Raw genomic sequence first — 17,486 nt, forward strand, 5'->3', positions numbered from 1 at the left:
TTGTTTCGAGAAACAGTTTAATATATCATAATACTGATGTGCAGTGTTGTTAGGGATACATGACAAGTCGAGTTTGTGTGAGTAAGCGTCTATTTATGCCATACAGAATTCAAAAACATACGGATAACTAACCACTTGTTCTTCTGCAATTTTATATAGAATAGCATCTCTAGTGCAAGAAATGTGCCGCCATCTTGGGCATGAGATTTATCCACCTGTCATAGTCGCCAGCATCTGTGGCACAGTCTGGACACGCCTTGAATGCTTTTCTTCGAGTCGTCATGAATTCTTATTGCGTATCAAAACTTAATTATTGGTTCCGGGTATATACATGTGCACGCTGATTAATTGTACAGGACTGGTGCTTTTAAATGTGCAAGTCAATGACTTAATTAGCGACATCAGCTCAGCATTATTATACGTATTTTAAAAATCTGCCTAAACAAATAATGGAGGAAAGCGGGAATAAAACACTGAATATGGTAAAAAAAAAGGCGATTAAACCACTTGTATGTTGTAATTATCCTTTGAAGAAGATATAATTGAAAAATTTTGAATGATATGTCAAATTTGCAAGACAATGTTTCACCTTGTCGTACAAATTCATCACCCCAAATCAAGGTCATGCTTTGAAACCGGAGAATATCATTTGTTTCTAAATATCAGCATCAAAGTTAAGTTTATATTTCAGTTAAATAAATCAAAATGCAATTGTGGCAGTAGTTTTACATACCTGAGTGTCCGGGACCATTCTTATAGAATATTGTAAGCAAATTTGTTTTGAAGGTCGTAGTTCCCCGATGAGCGTATCGGTAAAAGTAATAGTGCCAGGGTGATCAGTACGTTCTCATCATGTCATATATAAATATGACATCATAGAAATGACTTGAAAAAAGTAATTCAAGGACATTATGCGGTTCTCCACGTGGATATTAATCCAAGCTGTCGAATTTACTGGAAGTTACTCTATGTCGCCCATCACAGACTACTGGCTCCAACTTTAGAGCCACTGGCGCAAACTTTTTCTGATTGGCGAATTTGTTGGTGCAAAGTGAAATTGACCCAGAGGAAACCCTGGTTTCAAATTTAAGAGGAATGTTTCATGGGTGATCCTCTTCCATATTCCTTCAAGTCTAGGTCATCCATGCATAACTCTGGTCACCATTACAACCAAAAAAAAGTCGTGGAAAACCTTTTCATTTTAAACGTCCTGTTCAGGAAACTATGGGTTTTTCCATACTTCCTAAACATGAAAGTGATTACTAAGAGTAGTAACTTGCTTTCCATTTTTTGAGTCGGCTAAAGGCTGAAAGCCTTTTGACGAGTCCTTGCTGTTCAGCGATTCTCTAAATGGACCGAATAACACGTGAAGGGATGTAGTTCCATTAGATTTCTCAAACTTCAAACAGTTCACTGCATGAATGAAGTTAAGTTGTGTCAATTCCGTTTGCTATGACCAATATACGATGTAATCTGTCATATTTATGACTTGTAATTGTGCAATACTCGAATGTAACTCATTAAGCATAAATGTGCATTTTAAGAATTGCGCAGGCTTACAAAGCTTGGGTAACATCCAGCGAAAGACAAAAAATAGTTCCATAGGGCTCCAGATAAGATGCGTATTAGCGTAAATTACGTATAGAAATAATGCAAATACGCATGTCTAATAATTTCTAAGCGTATAAAAACGTATATAAAATTACAGAAACGCACACAATGCTTTTTTTAAAAACAAATTCTGAATCGTCTGGATGCGTTAGGTAACATAGCCGATCAGCCTTAATTCTCCCACATTGAACGTAATCACGCATCGTATGATTTCTATAAACTTTGCGTGGGTTGAATTTTGCAGTCAGTAAACGGATAAATTATCGGAAGAAGAAGCTCTTACTGGTTTGTTTAGTTACTACTGATATTAAAAATGATTTTAATTCTTATTTTTCGAGAAATAAACAAATCGGCGAAACATTAAATTGTATTTTCTTGTAGTTTTTGAAATCGAAAGTAGATCGTCTATGTTTGGCTGCTGTCACGAAACGAAACAACTTTTTTATGAAAAGATTTAAATAAGAGGTAATTTAACCATAAACTTCAATGTCAGATACTGCCAATTGCTGCTAAATGTCTTCGTATCATCACAATTTGTAAAATATATTGTTGAAACTGGAGAAAAGTGTAATCGTATCCGGATATAATATTTTGGGTAAATATCGAGCTGTGTTATGACATTTTAAGAAAAAAACTAAAAACAAACTGAAACTGGTAGACTATACTGTCAGTACATCAATCATTAGCCGACTCAGGCCCTTCAGGCCTTTGATTTATACGCCCAAAGGGACGTATTATGTTATACCCCAGGTGTCCGTCTGTCCGTCCGTTAGCAATTTCGTGTCCGCTCTGTAACTCTTGAACCCCTTTAAGGATTCCAAAGAAACTTGACACAAATGTTCACCAGGCCGAGATGACATGCAGAGCGCATGTTTTGGATGTCACGCTCAAAAGTTAAGGTCACACTTGGGGGTCAAAGGTCATATCAGTTTGTTTCGTGTCCGCTCTGTAACTCTTGAACTGCTTGAAGGATTTCAAAGAAACCTGACACAAATGTTCACCTCATCGAATTGACGTGCAGAGCGCATTTTTCGGATGGCTCACTTCAAGTTCAAGGTCACACTTAGCGGTCAAAGGTCATATGACTTTGTTTTGTTATTGCTCTGCATTTGCGTTGCATTGCAGTGCTCTTGTTTTTATTTGGCAGATCCTTCTTTGGTTCACTTACAATAAATTTTTTTAGCTCACCTGTCACAAAGTGACAAGGTGAGCTTTTGTGATCACGCAGCGTCCGTCGTCCGTGCGTGCATAAACTTTAGCTTGTGACCACTCTAGAGGTCACATTTTTCATGGGGTCTTTATGAAAACTGGTCAGGATAATCACCTTGATGATATCTAGGTCAAGTTCGAAACTGGGTCACGTGCGGTCAAAAACTAGGTCAGTAGGTCTAAAAATAGAAAAACCTTGTGACCTCTCTAGAGGCCATATTTTTCAAAGATCTTCATGAAAATTGGTGAGAATGTTCACCTTGATGATATCTAGGTCAAGTTCGAAACTGGGTCACGTGCCTTCAAAAAGTAGGTCAGTAGATCAAATAATAGAAAAACCTTGTGACCTCTCTAGAGGCCATATTTTTCATGGTATCTGTATGAAAGTTGGTCTGAATGTTCATCTTGATGATATCTAGCTCAGGTTTGAAACTGGGTCTCGTGCGTTCAAAAACTAGGTCAGTAGGTCTAAAAATAGAAAAACCTTGTGACCTCTCTAGAGGTCATACTTGTGAATGGATCTTCATAAAAATTGGTCAGAATGTTCACCTTGATGATATCTAGGTCAAGCTCGAAACTGGGTCACGTGCCTTCACTAACTAGGTCAGTAGGTCAAATAATAAAAAAAACCTTCTGACCTCTCTAGAGGCCATTTTTTTCATGATATCTGTATGAAAGTTGGTCTGAATGTTCATCTAGATGATATCTAGGTCAAGTTAGAAACTGGGTCAGCTGTGTTAAAAAACTAGGTCAGTATGTCTAAAAATAGAAAAACCTTGTGACCTCTCTAGAGGCCATACTTTCAAATAGATCTTCATGAAAATTGGTCAGAATGTTCACCTTGATGATATCTAAGTCAAGTTCAAAACTGGATCAAGTGGCCTCAATAACTAGGTCAGTAGGTCAAATAATAAAAAAACCTCGTGACCTCTCTAGAGGCCATATTTTTCATGGGATCTGTATGAAAGTTGGTCTGAATGTTCATCTTGATGATATCTAGGTCGAAACTGGGTCAACTGCAGTCAAAAACTAGGTCAGTAGGTCTAAAAATAAAAAAACCTTGTGACCTCTCTAGAGGCCATACTTTTGAATGGATCTTCATGAAAATTGGTTAGAATGTTCACCTTGGTGATATCTAGGTGAAATTCGAAACTGGGTCACGTGCCGTCAATAACTAGGTCAGAAGGTCAAATAATAAAAAACCTTGTGACCTCTCTAGAGGCCATATTTTTCAATGGATCTTCATGAAAATTGGTCAGAATTTTTATCTTGATAATATCTAGGTCAAGTTCAAAACTGGGTCACATGAACTCAAAAACTAGGTCACTGTGTCAAATAATAGAAAAAAACGACGTCAAACTCAGTTCAAAACTGGGTCATGTGGGGACAGGTGAGCGATTCAGGACCATCATGGTCCTCTTGTTTTAATTACTTCCCTTTTATGTTACTATAAATAGCTTATTTAGTAACTTTTTTATTATTGGCCGTAGAGAAAAACCGAGACCACTTTTTTGTGGTACAACATGGATGGTACCTCCAACTTTTAGGTGTATTTTGACATATCTGTACCTTGTAAGAATTTTTTTTTCTTTTTTGTTAAATTTCTTTCTTTTGTTGTTCCTGTCCATTGGACTTATGGGCAGTTATGGCTATATAGAAAACTGATTTCAAAACAATTTTACACAAGACTAGTGTTCCTTGGGTGACCCTCTACTATATTCCTTCAAATAATTTTGATTCAGCGAAAAACATGACCCCCCAAGGCCAAGGGGTTTTGCTTATTTTCCCTATATGCCTATATAGAACTTTGAAAATCTTTTTGTCAGAAACTGCTGGTCTGTTTTCAAAATAATTTTACACAAATGTTTCTTGGGTGACCCTCAACCAAATGCCTTCAAATAATTTTGATTCATCGAAAAAGTGGCCGCCTGGGGGGAGGGGCTCATTTTCCCATATGGCTACAGAAAACTTCTTGTATGAAACTACAGTCGACATCGTACTTGCGACCACCTCTATTAAGCGATTTTTGTATTAAACGACCAGTCAAAATCCCTCCCGAACGTTTTCAGTATATAAATTCATTCCATTAAACGACTTTTTTATTAAACGACTAGCGACCACAGTAATGTAGTCCCGACAGGTAAAATATTCGACAAAAGTATCTATTAGGCGACCGGGTACCAAAATTCTACCGGGCATTTCTTCATCTGTGTAATTAGCGAGTACGTTTTGCAAGTGACTGAATGCAATTAACCTTTGTATCAGTCAAACTGACAATCAATCTAGCCATAATTTTCATGGTTTGTGGGCTTGGAAAAGTGTTCACGATGTTAAAACAGATTTTGAAACCATACGTATATGTTCATAAGAAATACAGTTACAGTAACAGTTAAAAATAACTTTCCTTTTCATCTGACTGAAATTCATTAAGAGTCCATTCCATTAAGAGACCACTTGGATGGTCTCTTAATACATTGTAGACTGTACTGGCCTGATTTGAAAATAATTTTATTTGAAGTATGATTTTTGCTTCCCATTCCGGAAGGAAGTTACTATTTTTATGCACAGTTTTGAAGAAGAGGGAGTATATTGCTTTGCCAAAATTGCACATGGTCTGTTGATCCGTGACCATTTGGTTTCTGAGAATACTTAATCTGTCAATGTACAAACTTCATAAATCAGTATTTTGGGTATCAGTAGGTCAAAGGTCTAGGTCAAAGTGACCTTGATACTGAAGATGGCTACTGTATTAATAAAGAAGGCTTTGGTCTACTGTTGTCAAACTTCATAGGATGACTGCCTGTGGTCAATAGATGTTCCCTGTTGTTTTGGGGGTCAGTAGGTCGAAGGTCAAGATCACAGTGATTCTAAAAATGGTTTCTGCTCAGTAACAGAAAAATGATTGAAACTTCATAGCATGATTGCCTGTGGCCAGTGATTGACCCCTATTGTTATTGGGGTCAGTAGGTCAATGGTCAAGGTCACAGTGCTCTTAAGACTCTAGAGGGTTTGTTCTCAGTAACTTAAGAACTCTTCAAACTTCAAAGGGTGATTGTCTGTGGTCAGTAGATGATCTTTATTGTTATAGGAGTCAGTAATTCAAAGGTTGAGGTCAAAGTAACTTTGTAACTGAAACAGTTTCTGCTCAGTAAAGAAAGTTTTGGCCTACGGATTTAAAAATCTGTGGTCAGATGACTCCCCCATTGTTTAGTGTGTCAGTAACTGCATGTAGTTTGCCTTGAGGTTATTTGATCAGAGGAACAAAAATCACAGAAATGTTTCTGGAGTACCTTGAACCAAGAATATTAAGATTTTTCTCATTTCTCAAAGAATATGGCTGCTGAAGTCAAAATGTACAACACATACCAAACTTAGTATGTAAACTCATGTTTGGATGTACAAGTGTTGGTCCCTTTGATTTTGACCTTGCACTTGTGATTGAGAGCAATGGTGAGCCAAGAGGCCCTCTTGTATGTGATAACTCTCTGTATATTTTTAGCTCAACAATTCGAAGAATAGTCCAAGCTATTCTACTCCTCCTGGCGTCGAAGTCGGCGTCGACGTCAGTATCACACCTTGGTTAAAGTTATGGTTATGCATGCAAGTACATATAGCTGTCATTTAAAGGCATATAGCTGAAACTTCCGTTTTTTACTCACACAGTCAGACCAGTGTTATGGCCCTTGACTTGGTCTAAAATAGGTATAAAAGGGCCTAACTTTGTGTCGCATGTATCTCAAAAAGTATTTGACCCAGTATTATGAAACATTACAGGAATATTATTTAGCATGTGAAGTTGTGCATCTGGGGATTTCTTAGAGATATCATTCAGTCAGACCAGAGTTATGGCCCTTGACTTAGTAAAAAAATATGCATAAAAGGCATAAAAGTTGTGTCACACATATCTAAAAATGTATCTATATTACATAGGGTCATGAAACATCATAGGAATATTATTCAGCATGTGAAGTTGTGCACATGGGATTTTATTCTGGTTTTACATAATGCCCCCTTAAAGCAAAAAGGTACCATGTGCTGATAATTAAGGAAGCTTAAGGGCACCTTTTTGCATTAAGGGGGAGGGGGCAATCAGTCAGACCAGAGTTATGGCCCTTGATTGTCAGAAAAAAGGTGCATAAATTTGGATACAAGTTTGTGTCACTTGTATCTCAAAAAGTATTTGACTTAGAGTCATAAAACATTAGGGGATTGTTATATAGCATGTGAAGTCGCGCACCTGGTGTTTTGTTTGGGATCTCACTCAGCCAGGTTGGAGTTATGGTCCTTGACTTGGTGAAAAATACACATAAAGTGCTTGTGTTGCATATATCTTAAAAAAGAGATATATCTCTAGAGTCATGACATCATGTAGGAATATTAACTAGTCTGTATTCAGACCCTGTGTTTTGTTCACAGGAGATAACTCCTGAGGCTATTAAATTTTGCATAATCATGTCCCTTTTCTTCTCAAAACACTAATCAGAGCCAAGAAATATCGGCCAGAAATGATTATAAAAAAAATTGAAAAGATTATCTAGTTGGTAACCAGACTAGAATATTATCCAGCATGTGAATTTGTGCAACTGAGTTTTTTTCACTTTGCTTGATCAGAGTTATGGCCCTTGACTTAGTAAAAAAATAAAAGTTTGTGCTGCATGTATGTCAAAATGTACTTGACCTAGAGTCATAAAACATTAGAGGATTGTTTTATAGCCTATGAAGTTTTGCATCAGGTGTTCTCTTTGGGATTTTACTCGGCTAGGCCAGAGTTTTGGCCCTTCACTAAGTGAAAAATACACATAAAGTTCTTAAACGTTTGTGTTGCAAACACCTTAAAAAATATTAAACCTTGAGTCATAAGCTTTGAAACTTACTTTTCTTTTTCTGTGTCAATAACCAACCTCACAGGATCAAGAAACTTCTCTTGTGTCTTTGGGGTTTTAAAACTAGGTGATAGCATCAAGTCCCATAACTTTGATTTTTTTATTTTGGCCAAATTATGCTCCCTTTTGGACTTAGAAAATCCTGATTAAAGTTTTGCATACAAGTTACTATCTCAAAAACTAATGCAAATATTGAATTGAAACTTCACACGTTTCTTTGGGTTTATAAAACTAGGTCATAGCATCAAGTCCCGTAACTCTGACATGTATTTTTGAACTTAAAAACTTCTGGTTAAAGTTTTGCATGCAAATTGCTATCTCCAAAACTAATGCAGATACTGGATTAAAACTCTATAGATATTTTGACTTTTAGGGTAATATTCCTGCTTCTGGGACAACAATTTGAATAGTCTAGCATTGGCTGTCTTACGGACAGCTCTTGTTTAAAGTGAGACTCATTTTGGCTGCTTGTTTTATTCTTAATAATTTCAGGTTTAGACTGCAGTACATTGGTCAGAGAAGAGTCATTGATCCGTTATGAGAATGCCAATTCACCAGTGGGTAGAGCCTCTGCAGCCTCTCTCATGGATGGAGATGACCTTGTTATTTCTGGTGGATATGCCTTTGGACAGGTCATAGATTTCCTGATTGTGTAAGTTTCCTGATTGTGTACGTTTAAAGGAATTCTAGTATGTCAAGTTCAAAAGAATTTTACGGACAGTCATTTGTCGTCAACATTTGTGCATAAAATCCTCCTCTGAAACTACTGACAAGAATTACACCAAACTTGGTCTGTAGCATCCTGGCAATGTCCCCTCGCAAGTTGCTAGAACTAAACATAGAAAAACCAAACATTTTTTTTTTTTCATGGAACCACTTGATGGGCCTTCGCCAAACTTGAACTGTAGTCTTCTAGTATGATCATCTTCCAGATTCGTCAAATGGTCCTGCTTAATTTATTTTAGGGGCCCCCAGAGTTGAAAACAGAAAAAAACAACTCATGAACCACTTGATGGATATTCACCAAATTGGTCTGTAGAATCTTTGTATTGTCCTATCTCAGTTGTGTTCAAATAATTCCACTTAAACCCTTTTAGAGGCCCAAAGAGATAAAAGTAGAAAAAAGTTTAAATGACTTCTTCTCTTGAACCACTTCATGGGTCTTCACCAAATTTGGACTTTAACATCCTTTTTCCCTTGTTTTTTTTTTAGCTCGCCTGTCACATAGTGACAGGGTGAGCTTTTGTGATCACCCTTCGTCCATCGTCCGTCCGTCCACAATTTCCTTGTGAACACGATGGAGACCACATTTTGTATTTGATTTTAATCAAACTTGCACTCAACTTGTATGGGCATAATATCTCGGTTCCTTTCGAAAACTGGCCAGATCCCATCATGGGTTCCAGAGTTATGGCCCCTTAAAGGGCCAAAATTTGCTATTTTTGGCTTGTGAACACGATAGAGACAACATTTTGCAATCAACTTTAATAAAACTTGCACACAAGTTGTATTGGCATAATATCTCGGTTCCTTTCGAAAACTGGCCGGATCCCATCATGGGTTTCAGAGTTACGGCCCCTTAAAGGGCCAAAATTTGCTATTTTTTGCTTGTGAACACGATAGGGACAACATTTTGCAATCAACTTTAATCAAACTTGCACACAACTTGTATTGGCATAATATCTCGATTCCTTTCGAAAAGTGGCCAGATCCCATCATGGGTTCCAGTTATGGCCCCTTAAAGGGCCAAAATTTGCTATTTTTGGCTTGTGCAGTCATATAGAGACTTCATTTATGGTTTGATCTGATACAAACTTGCAAAATATCTTCAACAACAATAAATTTTGGATTCCATGATGAATCTGTCAGATCCAATCATAGGTTCTGGAGTCATTTTATATCTGATTACCTCCCCTGATTTTAATCAAAATGAATTTGTATCAGTAAGTACTTAAAGGACTCATTTGAAATTTCATTATTGTCATTAGTTGGACTCAGACAATCAGGGTAGGTAACTATGGACTGATTTTATGTCAAATTACCTCCCTTTATTTCAAATTAGAATGGGTATGTCTCCGTAACTAATGAAGATACTGATCTGAAATTTCATTTATGCCATCAGATGGACTTGGACGATCAGTGAAGATACATATTGACTGAATTTATGACAAATTACCTCACTTTATCTTTTATGTAAATGAATGTACCTAGCAGCTTCTAATGAGATTGGTTTGAAACATTATGTCTTCCATGGTAAGAAATTTCTACTTTTACTTACTTTTCTAATATATTGTACTCTGTATCTTCTACATGCATATGCCAATGCATGATTACCTCCCCTGATTTTAATAAAAATGGATTTATCTCAGTAAGTATTTATAGTACTTAATTGAAATTTCATTATTGTCATTAGTTGGACTGAGACAATCAGGGAAGATACCTATGGACTGATTTTATGTCAAATTACCTCCCTTTGTTTCAAATTAAAATGGGTGTATCCCAGTAACCAATGAAGATACTGATTTGAAATGTCATTTATGCCATCAGATGGACTTGGACAATCAGGGTAGATAACTTTTGACTGAATTCATGACAAATTACCTCCCTTTATTTTATGTAAATGAATATGCCTTAGCAGCATCTGATGAGATTGGTTTTAAATGTTATTTAAGTCTTCCAGGGTAAGGAATAGTCATGCTAGTACAAAAATGCAGCATTTGAGCCAAGGACCCTCAAACTTGGTATGGAGATTGGCTATGACTAGTATGTGACCCATAGGTCAAAAGGGACTGTTACAAGAAAATATTTATCCTGATGATATTTAAAGTGTATGCCTATGTGATCTATGTCAAAACTTGATCTTACCATTAAGAGCAATGATACTCAGGTGAGCGATATAGGGCCATCATGGCCCTCTTGTTTAGCTTACCTGAACTTTGTTCAGGGTGAGCTATTAGTAAAGGTGGATGGTCCGGCGTCCATTGTCCGTGGTCCGTTGTCCTGTGTCAACATTTTTAGCTCACCACAGCACGAGGCTATTGTGATTACACTGTATTTGTCGTGCGTGCATAGTCACTATTCCCTATTTGTTTATAGTGGAAACTTTAAAAATCTTCTTTTGTGAAACTGCTGGCCCGATTTTAAAATAATCTCACACAAAAGGTCCTTGTGTTACCTCCTGCCAGGATCTTCAAATTGCTTTGATACGTCAAAAATCTTGGCCGGCAGAAGGCGTGGTCACTTTTCCCTATATGTATGTAGTGGAAACTTAAAAAAACTCTTCTGTATTAAACTGCTGGCCTGATTTTTAAATAATTTCACACAAATTGTCCTTGTTTGACCTTCTACCAAGATTGTTCAAATTATTTTGATTCGTTATATAACATGGCTACCAGAGGGCATGGTTACTTTTCCCTATATGTATAGAGTAGAAACTTGAAAAATTTTCTGGTATGAAACTGCTGGCCTGATTTTAAAATAATTCCACACAAATTGTCCTTGTGTAACATACACAGATTGTTCAAATTATTCTGATTCGTTATAAAACATGGCTGCCAGAGGGCGTGGTCACTTTTCCCTATATGTATATAGTGGAAACTTAAAAAAAAATCAGGTATGAAACTGCTTGCCTGATTTTAAAATAATTTCAGACAAATGGTCTTGTGTGACATGTTACCAAGATTGTTTAAGTTATTTTGATTGGTCATAAAATATGGCAGCCTGGGGGCATTGTCACTTTTTCCCTATATGTATATATTGGAAACTTTAAAAATGTTCTTGTTAGAAACAGCAGGCCCTATTTTAAAACAATTTACACAAAATGTTTCTTGGATATTTGTTATGTGATATCAGGGTTTGACTGTCTACCATAATTGTTCAAATTATTGCTCAAGGTTCAAAAATGGCCATGCCCATGTGTATGGCATGTATATAATATAGGCTAATATAAAAGAAACTTTGAATATCTTCTCTGGATCTGTAATAGCTAGAGCCTTGGTATTTATATAAACCTAACTCTGTACCTGTACCATTACGTTATACAAACACACTTGAAGCCTTTTACACAGGTGAACACTTTAGGGTCAATGACCCTCTTGTTTCAAAAGTTTTGTTTTGACAAAATACAGTTGCAATAAAACAGCACTTCAAGTAGCAGTTGTTATGACTGAAAAGCCGAGGTTTTATGTTAGAATTGTGTATTTCTTTTATAGGTACAACGTTACAACACACACTTGGCGTAATATAACCCCATTGTCTACAGATAATCCAGAATTCTTGTACGGACATTCTATGGTCAGCTATAAGGTAAGTGTGTTTCCTCATTTTCATTTTTAGCTCGACTATTCGAAGAATTTTGACAAAGTCTTTTGAGATAAAGCTTTGAAACTTTCAAGACTTGTGTACCATCACCATGTCCAGTTTTAGGCAAGAGTACATAACTCCATCAAGGATTTTGGCTGAATTGTGGCCCCTGAGTTACAAATCTTGGTTAAGTTTTCCGCACCAGTTCACATTTTGTGTAAAGTGTTTTACATATGGATTTGAAACTTTATCACTTGTTTGTTATAACAGTCTCTATTTTGACTGAATTATGGCCCTTTTTGTACCCCCCGACAACAAAGTTGTAAGAGGGGGTATACTGGTTTGAGGTTGTCTGTCCGTCCGTCTGTCTGTCTGTCCGTAGACACAATCTTGTGCGCACCATCTCTCCTCATTCCCTTGACACAATTTAATGAAACTTCACACAAGTGATCAGTAACAACAGTAGTTGTGCATGGGGCATGTTAGGTTCTTTCAGAAAAAAAACTTGCAGTGAATTATGCACCTTTTTGGACTTGGAAATTGGTTCACTTTTCGTACAAGTCCATGTTTTGTCAAAACTGTTTGACATGTGGCTTTGAAACTTCGAACACTTGTTTATCGTCATGATTTCAGTTAAATTCGGTTACTGTTAGTTTTACCAAGAAGTCCATGACGGTTCACTTTTCGTACAAGTCCATGTTTTGTCAAAACTGTTTGACATGCGGCTTTGAAACTTCGAACACTTGTTTATCGTCATGATTTCAGTTAAATTCGGTTACTGTTAGTTTTACCAAGAAGTCCATGACACAGTGATGAAGCTTGAACTCAACATTTCTGTTAGTTTTACTGTGAAGTCAATGTCACAGTGTTGAAGCTTGAACTCAACATTTCTGTTAGTTTTACTGTGAAGTCAGTGTCACAGTGATGAAGCTTGGACTCAACGTTACTGTTAGTTTTACTGTGAAGTCAATGTCACAGTGATGAAGCTTGAACTCAACGTTACTGTTAGTTTTACTGTGAAGTCAATGTCACAGTGATGAAGCTTGAACTCAATGTTACTGTTAATTTTACTGTGAAGTCCATGTCACAGTGATGAAGCTTGAACTCAGCGTTTCTGTTAGTTTTACTGTGAAGTCAATGTCACAGTGATGAAGCTTGAACTCAACGTTTCTGTTAGTTTTACTGTGAAGTCAATGTCACAGTGATGAAGCTTGAACTCAGCCTTACTGTTAGTTTTACTGTGAAGTCAGTGTCACAGTGATGAAGCTTGAACCCAATGTTACTGTTAGTTTTACTATGAAGTCCATGTCACAGTGATGAAGCTTGAACTCAACGTTTCTGTTAGTTTTACCAAGAAGTCCATGTCACAGTGATGAAGCTTGAACTCAGCATTACTGTTAGTTTTACCAAGAAGTCCATGTCACAGTGATGAAGCTTGAACTCAACGTTACTGTTAATTTTACTTTGAAGTCAATGTCACAGTGATGAAGCTTGAACTCAACATTACTGTTAGTTTTAACAAGAAGTCAATGACTTGAAATCATTTTTTTAGCTCGACTATTCGAAGAATAGGGGAGCTATCCTACTCGCCCCGGCGTTAGCGTTAGCGTGAGCGTGTGTGTGAGCGTGAGCGTGAGCGTCACACAAATGTTAAAGTTTGCGTACCACCCCAAATATTTTCAAAGTCCATTGAGATATTGCTTTGATATTTTGCATACTTGTTAACCACCATGACCCCAGTCTGTAAAAAGGAGGAGGCAACTCTGTCAAGCATTTTGACTGAATTATGGCCCCTTTTCGTCTTGGAATAAATGTTAATGTTTGCGTACCACCACAATTATTTTCAAAGTCCATTGAGATATTGCTTTGATATTTTGCTTTCTTGTTTACCATCATGACTCCAGTCTGTAAAAAGGAGGAGGCAACTCTGTCAAGCATTTTGACTGAATTATGGCCCCTTTTCGACTTCGAATAAATGTAAAAGTTTGCATACCACCCCAAATATTTTCAAAGTCCATTGAGATATTGCTTTGATATTTTGCTTACTTGTTTACCATCATGACCCCAGTCTGTAAAAAGGAGGAGGCAACTCTATCAAGCATTTTGACTGAATTATGGCCCCTTTTCGACTTAGAATATGCTTATTGTAATATTATAGTTTTACTCATAGCTTATACTATCAAGCACTGAGAATAGTGGAGCGCGCTGTCCACTGACAGCTCTTGTTACTTTTTGTTTTACCATGAAGTCAATGTCTAAATGGTTTGTATATTCCACAGAGTATGACAAACAGGAGTCTTTAGAATCATTTAATTACATCTACAGTTTGGAAGTGACATTGTTATGTTATGTAGCAGGGAAACCTAAAATAATGCCTGGTAGCCTGTTATATAACATGTATTAAGTGTTAAACAGTCATCATTAGACAGGGGTTTCATTAGTTATTGAAGTAGAATGTGGAAGTTGCAGAGTAAAGTAGAGAAAGATCTATGGGTCCTTCCATTAAGAACTTGCTTAGGAAAGGTTATCAGTGTAACAGTCAGTTTTTTCCCTGCGGGAGGGTACGAGGGTGTGGGGAAGAACCAACTGGTTGATTTTTACCCCTGGAAAAACCAACTGATTGATTCTTGCCCCAGGGATAAAAAACATCTGTGTGCTTTTTATCTCTCTGGGGGTGGGGGCTGGTGGGGCTGTTATATTGTTATATATTGGAAATATTAAAATATCTTCTTTTTTTTCGATACTCACAGTAAAGATCAATGCTGTAGTATACTTGAAGTAGAAAAATAGAAAATAATCAACAGTCGGACATTACTTCAGTACTCCAGATATGCGCCATGATGTTTTTTAAAACTTTTTTGTGTTTAATCTTCTTATATACTATTTTTTCCACACCAAAAAGATTATATTGAATATAGCTTAACCCCAAAAGTTAAAATGATCAGCCTAGAAGTAAAAAATGTTGTATCATGTGATTGACCACCTTCAGATGTTAGATATTTTGAATGATTTGATGTATTACAGGATTGTTATTACTTACATGGGGGTGTGTCAGGACAACACATTGAGAGTCGTCTTTGGATTTACAATGCTACACAGAACATATGGTCATACAAAGATTACAACGAAACAAAGGCTGTTGCTGGGCACACGGCAGTTGTTGTCAATAACACCATGTACATTATTTTTGGCCACAGTCCTGTGTATGGATACATGAATAGAGTACAAGAGATTCTGTTAGGTAATGTAGTATTTATAGAAAAAAAATTAGGGAAGAAAAACTTATATTGGAGATGTTTAGATTTCATACTTTTAAAGCTACTTTTAGGATCATTGTGTTCTAGTCATGATAGTGGCAATAGAATTATAACTATAGTATTTACTACTGTCCATGTGTAATTGAGTTTGTTCATTTGGAGGACATTTCCAAAAACATGTTAAGTCAAGAACTTTATTGTATGTGGTGGTATTTTGGAATAATACGGTAGAAGACATTTTGTGACAGACAAGAACAGTTTCACCACTTCTTTACTTTTGTTAGCTCACTACTATAAATGCTGCTTGCACATCCTTTTGGAGATGAGTTAAAGGAAGAACCAATGATACTTCTAAGGTGGAGTTACTTAACATAAAACTTAACAAAGAAGATGGGTTGATTTGAAACTCTGTAACAATTTTGAACCATATTTCAGTAACAGGCAATGTAGTTCAGCTCAGAAATGATTCTGCCTTACATATATGTATATCAATTATTACGTCTCCCACATGTAGCAGGGGAGACATACTGATTTAGTGCTGTCTGTAAGTCCATGCGTCTGTCTGTCTGTCTGTATGTCACAAAGTTTGTCAATGCAACTCCTTCGACATCAATGGAAGGATTTACACCAAACTTCACAAGAGTGATTATTGCCAAATTTAGTGATGCATATGGTTGGCATATTCTGGTTTCGGTGATTTTCAACAGAATTATGGCTCTTGATTCATCAAATTTTATGTTTTGGCCAGTTCTCTTATATTATTGGGCGGATTTCCACTAAACCATACAGGAGTGATAGGTGCCAAGCCTCATTGTGCATGTTGTTGGCTATTCTGGTTCAGTATTTTCAGTGGAGTTATGGCCCTTGATTTATTATATTTTACCATGTCTAGGCATCTGCTCCTGTATGGTTAGGAGGAATTACACGTAACTTAACAAAAATGATCACTGCCAAGCCTAGTTGTGCATGTTTTGGGTATGTTTCAGTTCAGTGAGCAGAGTTATGGCCTTTGATACATCAAATTTTACTGTGTGTTAGCCACTTCTCATATAATTCGGCGGATTTCCACCAAACGTTACAGGAGTGATCAGTGTCAAGTCTTATTAGTCCCCTACAGGTGGAACACCGGAGGGGACTATAGGAATGCCCTCCATCCGTCCGTCCATTCACAATTCTGGATCCTGCAATTTCTCAAAAAGTATTCAAGGTATTCAAAGTGTCAACGCATGATCTTTGCTTGTAGGTTAAAGGTCAAGGTCACTGTTTAAGGGCAAGTAAAATTTATTTCCTCTCCATAATTTAATTGCATTGAAGGATTTTTATTACTACACAGAAATGTTCCCCCTATTTAGACTATGTGTCACGCACATGACCCATGGTTGTTGGTCAAAGATCAGGGTCAATATTGAAGGTCGAGTAAAATTGTTTCTGCTCCATAACTTTTATGTGCATGGATGGATTATCTTAGTACTGCACACAAATGTTCCCAGTGATGAGACAATGTGTGGCGTACATGATCTATGGTTGTAGGTCAAGGTCACTTGAAATTTAAGTGAACAAAGTTTTTGTTTCTTAGCTCCTAATGCCTTGAAGGATTTTTAGTCCTAACGCTGTTGCCAACAGTGAACACTAACAAAGTTTACCACAAGTAAAAAGACTTCTGTATTGCTATTGCAATACTCGGTCACTTGTTGTATAGATTATTGGCATGTTCCCATTTATTGATTTTCAGGGGAGTTATGGCTCGTTATTTCTCAAATTTTATGGTATTTTGGCCCAACCTCTTACATCATTGGGCAGATTTCCACCAAACCTGAAAGGAGTTATCAGTACCAATAAAATCTTAAAAAGATCCTTTTGAAGCACAGAATGCAACCAAGCAGAATAATAGCAGACTCGGTTTTTTTGAGTCTGTTCATGAGAGGTAATGAAATGTGCATCACATCCTCTAGCACCGGCTTAAGCGGAACTCTATTACACATTTATTGAATAGACTCCATGATCCCAAAGGACTAGAAAATATAACAACACTGAATCCAAGTATGGGGAGACTTGTTACAGCAGCCACACGGCACTTAAAGATTGCTGTTGTGATAAGCCTATTTAAAGGTTGCTGTTGTAATAGTTAAGCCTATTTAAAGATTGCTGTTGTGATAGTTAAGCCTAGTTATGCATATAATTGACATGTTCTGGTTCATTTATTTTCAGCAGAGTTATGGCCCTT

The 17,486-nt window shown here is 36.9% G+C and overlaps 1 protein-coding gene across 1 annotated transcript in view; it reads left to right on the forward strand.

Moving 5' to 3' along the window:
- The window catches only part of LOC123547014 (attractin-like protein 1), a 117,823-nt gene that overhangs the window by 25,384 nt on the left and 74,953 nt on the right, over positions 1-17,486 (forward strand). The window contains exons 5-7 of the mRNA XM_045333749.2: positions 8,196-8,355; positions 11,915-12,008; positions 15,030-15,246. Of these exons, the coding sequence (XP_045189684.2) occupies positions 8,196-8,355; positions 11,915-12,008; positions 15,030-15,246 (471 nt within the window). The remainder of the gene's footprint in view (positions 1-8,195; positions 8,356-11,914; positions 12,009-15,029; positions 15,247-17,486) is intronic.

This window comes from Mercenaria mercenaria, chromosome 9 (assembly GCF_021730395.1).
Source record: "Mercenaria mercenaria strain notata chromosome 9, MADL_Memer_1, whole genome shotgun sequence".
NCBI classification, from domain to species: Eukaryota; Metazoa; Mollusca; class Bivalvia; order Venerida; family Veneridae; genus Mercenaria; species Mercenaria mercenaria.